The 12,971-nt window shown below is 37.8% G+C and overlaps 1 protein-coding gene across 2 annotated transcripts in view; it reads left to right on the top strand.

The window, feature by feature from the left end:
* Positions 1-12,205, top strand: part of EEIG2 (EEIG family member 2) — a 76,517-nt gene extending 64,312 nt beyond the window's left edge. For both annotated transcript variants that reach the window (XM_525177.8, XM_063816385.1), the window contains exons 7-11: positions 1,041-1,136; positions 1,269-1,458; positions 1,551-1,678; positions 2,464-2,533; positions 7,968-12,205. In XM_525177.8, the coding sequence (XP_525177.3) occupies positions 1,041-1,136; positions 1,269-1,458; positions 1,551-1,678; positions 2,464-2,533; positions 7,968-8,010 (527 nt within the window). In that variant the 3' untranslated portion in view covers positions 8,011-12,205. The remainder of the gene's footprint in view (positions 1-1,040; positions 1,137-1,268; positions 1,459-1,550; positions 1,679-2,463; positions 2,534-7,967) is intronic.
* The last annotated feature ends 766 nt before the right edge of the window (positions 12,206-12,971 follow it).

Here is a 12,971-nt window from a genome sequence, read left to right as displayed (position 1 = left end):
GATATGTGGATGACTTAAGATCTGGGCCAAACCCAGAAGTAAAGAGCGCTGCATAACTCGATATGAACCAACTTTTTGAGTTCAGATTTTGCTGAATGTTTGCGTTTGGACCACTTATACTCTGTCCAGAAATGAGAAACCTTTGCAGAAGGACCAGGTTACTCCAGTATTTTCCTTGTTTTGCAGCATTTGTTGGTCCAACTGCATGCAGTATCATTTATAGAATAGCTGCTATAATAGCTATGTTACTCAGTTGCTTTCCTTCTGCTTCTAAGTTAAAAACAGTTCTTGTTTCCAAATATGATTGTGCCCTAGGGAAAATGGTCACAGTTCTGCATTCTCTGGAAGAAGCCTGGTTCTGAAAATATGTAATTGGCACCTGGAACATACACATGATCAGAAACTATTAGAAATGGCTTTGACACTGCCTTTTGTACATTTACTTTGAATCTGAATACTATAATCACTTTCTTAAGAACTTTTATTCTCAGTGCTACATCCCATGCTGTGTTGATTTAAGCCACAGACATTGCCCAAATTATAGCCTAGCACTAACAACACTAACATTAAAGTAATAGAGTACTCTTTAGCTTGCTGTTGTGATGGATTTTTAAGGAAGCAGTATTTCCTTAGAAACCACACTAAAACCTACCAATTTTGTGAACATTTATAAGAATACATCTGAGTCATTTTTATTAGAGAAATACTGAACACTAAAACTGTAGCAGTTTTAAGATAGAGTGCTGTTAAATGTTTTGAAAAACAGGAGTTTATTGCATAGACTGAACTAATAAAGGACTGAAATAATTTTTTAATGTTATGAAAAATATAATTCTTCAGCGAACTAAGGTATTTAAATACTTTGTATATCTTGCAATACAGTTATTTCCATTGCACTGACTTAAAAGGATGTCCCTCATTTTGTAACTTATTGTTTTGATAATGAACTTGGCAGAGTTTATAAAGTCTGCAGAGTAGAATACAAATTGACCATTAACTTTTTGGCAATAAGAATGACATCATGTTATGACATATTACAGATCTTTCAGCAAAGAGTGCCTCTGTTCCAGACGAACTTGGTGCCTGTGGACATTCTAGAACATCAAGCTATGCAAGCCAGCAGTCAAAAGTATCAGGTAGAGGCTAACAGTGAAGTTGAATTCCTTATTGTTCCAAAGGGACTTGAAACTGCTGTGGTGTGGGGGAACGATGTCAGATTGCAGAGTGTTTGATATGAGTATTATATCCAAGGTGATTTTCTCTGACAGGGTATAGCACGTGTCACTCCCGGTCATCTAGTTTCTCTGAGCTCTGCCACAGGAGAAATACCTCAGTGGGAAGCACATCAACAGGAGTTGAAAGTATTCTAGAGCCATGTGATGAAATTGAGCAGAAAATCGCTGAGCCAAATCTTGATACAGCTGATAAAGAAGATACAGCTTCAGAAAAACTCAGCAGGTATCCTTTTAGTTTAAAGAATAAATTTTAATTTTTAAAAAACTTTGTTTTCATAACATAATAAAAAGGAAAAAATGTAATTCTTTTCAAAGATGCCCAGTGAAACAAGATTCTGTAGAATCTCAGCTGAAGCGAGTCGATGACACCAGGGTGGATGCAGATGACATTGTAGAGAAAATATTACAAAGTCAAGACTTCAGCCTAGATTCCAGTGCGGAAGGTGTGTAGGTAACTGTTAAGCATAGATTCCTGCAATCCAGGTTTTTGTAATCTGTGTAGTCAGCAGTAAAGAGGCTCAGAACATCATAATACTGACTGTTGCATATTTGTATAGTAAATTTCATGCCCATAAAAATCTCAAGATAACTTTATACCTTATTTATTAATGAGAATGAATATTGAATTTAGAAAAAGAACAAATTTTAGTTAAAAGTGATCAATTTTAAATAAAACATTTATTGTGTTTTTAATTATGCCCAGATGTCTACAGTGTTCGTATACCTGATGATAGGTATCTACATCTGCTTTTGTTATAAGTGCTTTAAGCCACTGTTGTAATTTGGAGGTGGTCTTAGAACAATAGTGAATAATGGAATCCTTCATTCCCTCCTTAGAATTTTCACTGAAACTGAAAATTTGTATGCCACCAATTTGAAAGGTATAATTACTCATGTTGATGTGAATAGAAAGCACTTAACAGTGGACTTATTTTCATTATGTAGTTGGGTGTAAAGAGAAATAATTAAACCTTACTTTGGAAATTTGTAGGAAGAGCTATCTCCATTACTTAGTTAAAAGAAAAAGAGTTTTTAGAAACATTGATGAGAAATAACCTTTAGAGTATCTTTTAAATTGCCTATTTTAAAACATGTATATAACTTTGGTTTTTAAGTTGTTTATTTCTCTAATAAACAATTGTAAAATCTGAATTATTACAATATCCATACTATTTGACAATAGTCTAATAATTGTACATGTAACAAACATTTTAAATGTGTATTGCAGAAGAAGGACTAAGGCTATTTGTGGGTCCTGGGGGAAGTACAACCTTTGGCAGTCATCATCTTCCAAATAGGTAAGTAGTACAAATAGTGTCTTATTAAAATATAGACTAATTTTTTTAAAAAAATCATGAGTAGAGGATGATGGTTGCAAAGTTTGTACTAGGCTGAAGCAAGGAAACACAGATAGTAGTAGTTACATGAGAAGAGTTACAGCTCTTAGTGTAGCTCTCAGTTTTCTTAATTCTGGGTATGTTTGACATTATATTTTATAAATTAGTTTTTAATTTCCTTAGAAATATTTTTAAAGTGTATTAGTCAAGGACCAGTAGACCATTGGGAAAGTTGCAATATAAAAGGACACTTAGAAAAGAGTTCTTAGTCTTTTAAAACATTAATTTTTTATTAATTTATTTTCTAGAGACAGGGCTGTTGCCTAAGCTGGAGTGCGGTGGTGCAGTCATAGATCACTGTAGCCTCAAACTCCTGAGCTCAAGTGATCCTCCTGCCTTAGCCTCTTGAGCAGCTGGGACCATAGGCATGTGCCACTGTGCATCGCTAGTCTGGTATTTTAGGAAGAGCAAAATAAAATTACATTTTCAGTCAATGATCTTATCTTTTCTGAGCACTTACACAGCCACTGAGCAACTTAAGCTGCTGTTAACCTTTCTTGTACTCTCCTTTTCTCCACCCCACTGCCATACATATTAAAACCATCATTCTCAGCAAACTATCGCAAGGACAAAAATCCAAACACCGCTTGTTCTCACTCATAGGTGGGAATTGAACAATGAGAACACATGGAGACAGGAAGGGGAACATCACACACTGCGGCCTGTTGTGGGGTGCGGAAGCGGGGAGGGATAGCATTAGGAGATAAACCTAATGTTAAATGACGAGTTAATGGGTGCAGCACACCAACATGACACATGTAAACATATGTAACTAACCTGCACGTTGTGCACATGTACCCTAAAACTTAAAGTATAATAATAAAAAAAGAAAAGTTCTGAAAAACCAAATACCATTTTGCTAGTTATTCAGATGCAGATGAAGAAAAGTCACCTGCCAAACTTACACTGATTATCAGCACTGCAGCAGATAATAGTGAGCACAGACACCAAGGACAGTGTAGGAATTCTAATCACTCACTTGCTCCTTAACAACCTGCTCCCCACACTTCTGTGCACCCCTAATTCCATTCCATGTCGTATTTATGTAGAGTCCCTGCACAACTACAGAGTGAGTCACAGTTGCAGGTGGGTAGCCCCTTGGACCAAGACAGTTATTGTATTCTCTCGTGGTCAAAACCTAAAAGAATTTTGCATTCATTTCTTTTACTAATACTCATTTTAATGAGTACCTCCTATTTGTCCAGCACATTACAAGGCTCAAAAATAGACTAACAGCAAAAACCTACATCAACGATTAACTACAATCAGATATCATAAGTAGGTAAGAGAGAGACATATAAAGCTACTTTCAGGGAGTAATGTGAAAAAGGATTTACAGAAGATGTAATACTATTTAGATCTTTGATTGACTCATCTGCTTATTAAATTCAGTAACTTTCTTGGGCCAATTTGTAGGTAAGGATGCAAGTAGAAAAGACCCAGCTCTTACCCTCTGCTGGCTTATGGTCTAGCACATGGGGCTGGCAGGCTATAGCCCGTAGGCCAAATTGGCCCACTGCCTGTATATAAAGTTTCATTGGAACACAACCATGCCTGTTTATTTGTATAGTGTTTACTGCTGCTTTGATGCTACAGTAGCAGGGCTGAGTGGTGCAGCAGAGACTCTGTGGCCCGCAAAGCCTAAAATATTTACTGACTCTTTTTTGCAGATGAGATGGACAAACTAAAAGTCATAACATTATAATAAATACTGTAATAGAGGGAAGTTTGAGAGAACAGAAACAGGATCTCAGAGTTCACACTTGAAGAGAGACTTTGGGAGAATAAAAATAAGTGGGGGGCTTATAAGGTGAATATGATGAATACAAATACTCCTGGTAACAAATAGAATGAATTTATAAGTACAGTAATTATGATATATAATTATATCATAATAAACATATAGCAATTATAGGTAGCATTGAGCATTTATTAGTTATGTGCCAGGCACAGGTACATATATATTTTTTATTCAATTCTTATGTAGTAGTATCTTTCAGTGCTCACAACATACTACAATTAGTTTGGTGTTTTTTTAATGGAAACAAAGATACAAAGAAGTAATTTTAGGCTGGACATGGTGGCTCACACCTGTAATCCCAGCACTTTGGGAGGCTGAGGCGGGTGGATCACTTGAGATCAGGAGTTCAAGACCAGCCTGGCCAACATGGCAAACTCCCATCTGTACTAAAAATACAAAAATTAGCCAGGTATGGTGGCGGGCGCCTGTAATCGCAGCTACTTGGGAGGCTGAGGCAGGAGAATCACTTGAACCCAGGAGGTGGAGGCTGCGGTGAGCCAAGATTGCACCACTGCACTCCAGCCTGGGTGACAGAATGAGACTGTCTCAAAAAAAAAAAAAGGAGAAGAAGAAGAAGTAATTTGCCCAAGGCCTTAAGTGGTAAAACCAAGATTAAAACTCATGTCTCTTTGAGTCCAAATCCCATTGTACTTAACCAGTATATTTTACTGGCTCATTAATAATATAACATAGTTCAGGTTCTTCTGAGGAGAGGGGGTTGTGAAAGGGTATTTAGGGGCATGAGGTTGGCAAGCATCTCTGAGCTAGGCTGTAAAGGGCCTCACTTGCCATAACAAAGTTTCTTCTTCTCACGTGCACAGTGGGGAGCCATTGGCCATCTTTGCAGGGAAGTGACCTATCAGATTGGCATTTTAGAAAAATAACTGGCCATAATTTGAAGGGTAGATCAGAGCAAGGAAAGACCAGTAGCAGGGGGAACTAGGTAGAAAAGTAACATTTATGAGGACAGTGGTATGAATGATGGAGTGAACATGTGTTTTTGAGTTAGAGACTTGGGTTCACATCCTAGCCAGACCACTTTTGGGGCCTGAGTAAATCACTTAACTTCAATAGAACTTTAGTTACCTCTGCTGAAAAGTAGGAATAACCATGCCTATCTCATGGAGTAATTTTAAAGGGTAAATGACATAATATACTCAGTAAGCCCTGGCTTTATTAATTTAGGTACAGGAACAGCAGAAAATATAGTTCCAACCAAATGGAATTTTTTTTTCTAAGAGATAGGGTCTCACCCTGTCACCCAGGCTGGAGTGCAGCAGCACAATCTCGGCTCACTGCAGCCTTCAACCCCGGGCTCAGCCTGCTGAATAACTAGGACTACAGGCGTGCACCACCATGCCCAGCATTTTTTTTTTTTTTTTTTTTTTTTATAGAGACAGAGTCTCACTGTGTTGCCCAGACTGGTCTCAAACTCCTGGCCTCAAGTGATCCTCCCACTCCAGCCTCTCAAAGTGCTGAGATTACAGGCATGAGCCGTTGTGCCAAGCCTTCAACCAAAAGGAATTTAAATAGTAAATGGTCAAAAGCATGGGCTGTCTTATCAGACTGCCTGGGGTCAAGTCCTAGCTCTTCCACTATTGATTGATACTGTTGACTTCTGTAAGTCTCAGTTTCTTTGCCTATAAAATGAGAGTGATAAATAAGATCCTGAACTCATAGGATGTAAGATTAAATTAGATGACTTATGTAACGTTTTTTGGTTTTCATTTTTGAAAGACAAGGTCTCACTCTGTTGCCCAGGCTGGGGCGCAGTGATGTGATCACAGCTCACTGCAGCCTCCAATTCCTGCACTCAAGCGAACCTCCTGCCTCAGCCCCTGAGTAGCTAGGACTACAGGTGTGAGCCACCATGCCCAGCTTTTCTTTTTTAACTTTTTGTCGACACAAAGTCTTGCTGTGTTGCCCAGGATACAGCCTGGCCCACTTGGGTTTTCTTACTGGGACCGGCATGCACCTGCCTGCTTTCCTTTAGGGACGTTAAATTTTTTCTGACAAGAAGTCTGCCTGTATTTTTATTTTATTCTTCTGTATGTGATTTGTCTTTTATATCTGGCTGCTTTTAAGATTTTCTGTTTATTACTGGTTTTTAGCACTTTGGCTATGATGTGCCTTGATATGTTTTTCCTTGTATTTATTCTGCCTGGGGTTCATCAAGCTTTTTGGATCTATGGGTTTACAGTTTTCATCAAATTTGGAATTCTCCAGCCATTATTTTCCCCAACCCCTCCTTCTGTTATTCTGATCTACCAATTCTAGTCCCTAGCCCCTCTGAGCTTTGATCTCTGACTCCTTCACTCAGAGAGACCAGCAGGCTGTGTTTGGGGTCTTCCTCTCTGCACTGCAGGCTCGGAAAATCCTGAAGGAAACTGCTTCAGGCAGCTAGCTGGGGCGGTTGTCGGGCTCTCTTCATTTATTTCTTGTTTCTTGGGACCACAGTCCTGCACTGCCTGTTGTCTAGTATGTGCAAACTGTCATTTCACTTATTCTATCCGGTTTTCTAATTATATAAGGCAGGAGGGAAAGTCTGGTTCCTGTTACTTCATCATGGCCAGAGGCAGAACATATTTAAAAGGGCATCTAAAAGCCAGTGTGCCATGCTGCCCACCATGGTTTCTTCAAATTCTGATTTTCTGTAGGATGAATGGGTGCTCACTGGCATTCTGTTGAGGAAGTTCCTATTTCTTCTGTAGAATGAATCTGTGAGAACAGGAGTTTCTGGGCAATCAACTGAGAAGTCCAGCCAAGTCCATGGTGGGCTAGTAATCACTACCTTACTTCTGTTGTTTAGAATTTCCTCTTAAAATGCCATTAAGGAGAGACACTAGTCATGGTGGTTGCTTCTGGGCTTACTAAACTCAGGCACACTCATGGTAAAATGACAAGTAGTAGGGTATACCCTAACATCTTGACAAATTGGGAAATGGGTACCTGGTGATAACTTCAGGCAGTAATGGGCCAGGCGTGGTGGCTCATGCCTGTAATCCAGCACTTTGGAAGGCTGAGTTAGGAGGATTGCTTGAGCCCAGGAGTTCTGGTTGCAGTGAGTTTCAGTCATGCCACTGCACTTCCATCTGGGCAACAGAATGAGACCCTGCCATGAAAAGGCCACAATATTATGATAGCTGAAGACCATCATCACTAACTCAGTGCAAGTCCTGATGCACTGCCAGAGTCAACATATGCTCTTGGATGAGACCTATTTTAGAATGAATAGATAAACATGTTTGAAGAGCATTTCTTGCCACCATTTGTCGATAGGTCAAGAATTGGGGAATTCTAATAGATTATTGTGGGAATAAGTGTGAGAGAATCAGGATCTAGGCTAATCCAATGTATTAATGATAAACATTTAATATTTCACATAGTTTCTATCCATGATGCCTTTAAACCTTATGGAAATCAAATCTAGTAGAAAAATACCTAGTGCCCCATCTCTCCAGGGGTAAGGTTACTTGGAACAGTTTCAAACACTGCAGCTCAAAATTTTGAAGTTTTTTTCCACTGCTGTTTTAGGGTGGGGTCTGGAGCTTATGAACAAGTTGTGATCAAACGCTAGAAGTCAAGTCGGTGAAAACATTTCCTTGTGGATTTAAGATGTGAGTAGTTGATGTATCAAGGCATTTTATTCAAGCACTTAATAGAAAATGAACCTCAACTATCAAGAGGAAAGCCAATGCTGGTTTCTTCTCTGGAAGGACCCACCGCCATCCTGTACCAGCCACCAAAGGGGAACATCTACATGGCAGTCTCCAGGCACTGTGCCACTGTGTGCCTTGGAAGCACCTGGCTTCTGTGGTCACTGCACATCATAATGAAAAGCCTGCTTTTTCTTTCAGAACACCCCAGCGGAGAAAACAGCATTATATACATCGGAGTATCATTTTAGGATTCAAGTGTAAAAATCTGTGATCAAGAGGCTCAATAGATTTGGGCTCTATGGTTTGGTTTTTTTAGTTTGAGAGACAGTACATGAATATAACTTAAACCCTATAGATTTTGTCAAGATAGTTATAATTCCTGTTCTGGAAATCTTCCCTATTACACTACCTACAGCATTGTATAAAGTGTGGGTGTTCATGCTTTGGGAAAATGTTAGACTACAATTTAAACATGTGATGTGCTTATTCATAATTCTCAGTGTATCAGTCATAAATGAAATAACAAGTGCATTTAAGTCTGAGATACGTGAATGGACGTAATGCCGTTATGCAGTATATATTGTTAGTTGTCATTAATATTAGATGAGCTGCAGAACCACCCCCAAGCACTACATAAAAGACTCAAAATAAGTTTAACACTTACTGTGTTGGGCACCCTAACAGAAGAGCTATCTTAACTCATTGAATATTAAGATCTGCTGGTTTCAGGAGTCAAAATGTAGAAAAAGAGGAGAATTGTAATATGGTCAGAAACAGAGAAGCCTTTTCTATGTAAATTCAGACTTATCTGAGGCTAACAGTTTTCCGAAGTGGTGGTGGGTAGCAGCATGACAGCTGCTTGCCATGACTGATGCAGACTACTAGGTTTCCATTTTAGCTCTCTGTAGGTACTGTTTTCTTCCCCACTGTGTCGAAAGTGATTTGTTTTGAAGCAAGAGTAGAATATAACATCTATCAAATATAGCTTTTAAAATAAGAATACCTGGTCTGGATCCAGTTGAGCAGCACAGCAGATAAACCTTAGAGTTTTTCTGTTCTTACATGACGGTTTCCATGTGGAAAGATCTCAACTTTCTTGGAATCACTATTAGTGAAGAAAAATGTAGAATCTGTATAACCAGTAATTCCCCAATTCTTACTTTCAAAGTCATATCCAAGAAAGACAATATGTCAGAATAGAATGACTTTGGTCTAGGTGTTTTCACGTTGGCAAAAATAAGGAGGAAATTATATTATTTTAATATCCAAATTTAAAGGTTTGGAAAATTTTGAATAGTTAATATTAGAACTTTTGTTGCTGTTTTTTATATTTCAAGGATTGAGTATTCTGCATTAATCCAATACTATTCTAACAAAGAGATTCTGGAAGTTTTTAAAAGATGATACCCTGTTTTATATTTTGAATGTAGAGAGACTCTGAGAGAGAGAACGTTCTGAGTTATTATACTTTTTATTTTTTAAGATTTATTTTTAAGAATAAAACATTGACCTGAACATTTTAGCCTAACCAAGGGACTTAAGTGGTAAAAACTTGCATTGTGTCTTCACGTGAACTGATCCGTTCATTATATATTATGGGAAAAATCAAAGAAAGTTTTTTATAGAGATATGAAGATATTATTTAGAGAGATATTTATTATGACATTTTTTAAAAACATATTTTTCTATTTTCAAAATATTATTTCTAGGCTATATTTTTATTGGTGCTGTGCAAATGATTTTGCAGTTTTGAAAATGATAAAACTAGATTGTAAGTGGGGTTCAGTGAGGACATTCATCAGACACGTAAGAGGTGCTGCAATCAGGGTGATGCCCATCTTACTCATCCTTGGCTGCCCTTGGTGCGACACCTCTCTATACAAGACTGGTTCTCAGTATTTTAAATGGTACAGAATTCTTTTTAAAAAGTAGAGAGATTTTGAAAAGCATAAAAATCATGCCTTTATAATCTTAGCAGCCATCAGATACACCTTGATTTATGTAGTAGTAAATATAACAAATATTTTAATAAATAGAAACACTGATAAGGAAGAAAAAAGAACTAATGTCTATGTCTTCTGTAGTCAGCAAAAGTCTGGATCCATTTTGTTCTATTTTGTGTTCCATTGGCACACTTTGTGTTCAAATTTCAGTGCAGTCCTTTCAAAATACTCGCTAAGGGTTGCCTAAGTGTCTGCCTTACTTTCTGATTGTCCTTTTCTGAGAGCATGGTTAAGAACATCTTAACCATATAGCTGTTGAAAAAATCTGTTTATTAAATAACGAGTTCACTTCTGTTTATGTTTTGAGTTTAGAAAATTTGACTTAAAAATTTAGATTATTAATAAATTTATTTTTAAATATTAAAGTCAAATTTCAAATCACCCAGTGTTGAAGAATTTGCAGATATATACAATACTTTTTCTAATTATGTCTTTTCTATCTCCATGCCTGGCTTTTTCTAATTATATCCTAGAGAAAAAGACTAATGGTATTTCAAAGCTGTGTATTTGTGACGAGATAAAGAAGAGTCTTAAACATCTTGTTTGGGAGAATGTACAGGCCAGTCAGGAGACCCACCTCCTCCTGTGCCCTGAGCTGCTGAGACCCGACAGATCATGAAGGCTAGTAAAGGGCAGAGAAGGCCCTGAGCCATCAGTTTACACTCGAATTGTTGACTCCCCTTTGTGGTGTTTTTGAAGGCTGCTTATACCAACAGCTAATGTGGATTAGTGCTTATGATCTTGAAAAAGTCTTGACCAAGAATCCTAAACTCCACCACTCCTCCCATTCCAGCTTAACACATCAGAATAATATCCAAATTCCAGACTTTTTTCTTTTTTACTTTTTTTTCTTCCTTTTTTAAGAGAGACAGTGTCTTGCTCGGTCACCTAGGCTGGAGTGTAGTGGCGCAATCGTTGCTCACTACAGCCTCCAACTCCCAGGCTCAAATGATCCTCCCACCTTGGCCTCCCAAAGTGCTAGGACCACAGGCATGAGCCACTGTGCCCAGCCTAGTTTCTTTTCTGTATGCTTTTTTTACAAAACTGTGAGCCACAGAGGTTGACCACTTAGCCAATTTGTTGCTAGAAGGGAGAAAAAAATCTCCAACTAGCCTCCAGACAAAACATACTCAAATTCAAACAGCAGTTTTAATTAACATACAGAAGTAATTTTAGACTTTCAGATTTCTATGCTGACTAGAACACTTTGCAGGCTGAAGCTGACATTATTACCAAATACTTCATTTAAGTACATACTCTGAAGTGTCAGGCTTCCAGTATATATAGCAACGCTCTGAGAGACAAACTGGGCTCATATGACGGGGTTGCATTTTATTTTCTTAACAGGTCTTTAAATTGGGCAGTTCTGAAATTCTGTTTGGTCAGTTCTAGATGGTACGTCATGTGTATACAACCAAGCACTGTAGTTGAAATTGTGTTATGCCACTACTCATATGTTGTCTTAGGTACTATGCATAATGTTAATAGCTGAGATGTTAAAGAATTTGAAGTCTAAAATATAAAAGATGAATATACCCATATTAATCCTATGTTAAGATGCTCTGGAAATAAAGGCCTTATTCCCTTACATATGCGATTTTTGTAAGATAATATATACACAGTATATTTTAAATGTTTGTGTGGGTGGTCTATGTAGTTACTCCCCATACAACAAAGCTGACAAAATTTTTAATTTACACAATGTATTCTGCATTTTCAAATGTTTATCTTGTGTATATAGCAAAGAAATTATCTTACTGATATGCGTTGACCAAATCCCATGGAGAAAAGACATTTAGATACATCTCATTTGAGGCTCCCCTTCCTCTCATGTGTTTGATTTTTTGGAAGGTGATACAGTGTGTGGGTAACCATGCAAATGTTTATGAATAACTTTACTGAAGTGATTCCATCAGTATTCTGTTCTAATACTTGGAGAATGACCTTCATATTTATATATTTTATTTCTTTGTTTCAACTATCCAGTGATAATTCAGGAAATGTTTCTTTTTTTTTTTTTTTTTTTTTTTTACAAAAACTAACTTTTTATTTGTAAAATGTTTGTAATAATGTAAAGGTGAACATGTTCAATAAAAATCATATATTAAAAGTTTAGATGTTCTTTATCTTTTAAAATATCAGTTAAGATTCCATCAGAAAATTATGCCAAGGTAAGAAAACAGAAATGAAAGAACCAAAATAACTTATCCCTGAGGGTTTATTTATTTATTACCAGGGAGCATGGGACAGATTTGAACGCCCCCAGTGGCGGATTTCTCTTTGAACCCTTGGGCAGCCCATGCAGTGGCATGGACCTGGGCTTTGGGTGAGACAAACCTGAGTCTGAATACAAACTCCCCTCTGAACCTGGCCTCAAACTCCTGAGCTCAAGTGATCCTCCCACCTTGGCCTCCCAAAGTGCTAGGATTGCAGGTGTGAGCCCATGCGCCTGGCCTGAACCTATTTTCTAATCTAGGATGGGCATAACACCAACACTCTTATTGGGTTGTGATGAAAGACACGGGCATTATTGTTAAGAGTATGCTACTTTCTAGGCACTCGGTGGTCCATCAAGCCAAAATTTGCCTTCGTATAGCATCTACACACATATACTAATTTCTAGTGTTGGACATACAGATGCTTATTAAATGTGCCACTATTAGCATATACCCAAAAGAAAGGAAATAAGTGTGTCCGGAATTGGTGGGTTTTTGGTTTTACTGACTTTAAGAATGAAGCCGTGGACCCTCGCGGTGAGTGTTACAGCTCTTAAGGTGGCGTGTCTGGAGTTTGTCCCTTTTGATGTTTAGATGTTTTTGGAGTTTTTTCCTTTTGGTGGGTTTGTGGTTTTGTTGGCTTAGGAGTGAAGTTGTAGA

The sequence above is a fragment of the Pan troglodytes genome, chromosome 1, assembly GCF_028858775.2.
Source record: "Pan troglodytes isolate AG18354 chromosome 1, NHGRI_mPanTro3-v2.0_pri, whole genome shotgun sequence".
Classification (NCBI taxonomy): Eukaryota; Metazoa; Chordata; class Mammalia; order Primates; family Hominidae; genus Pan; species Pan troglodytes.
This window is presented reverse-complemented; position numbering and strand designations above follow the sequence as displayed.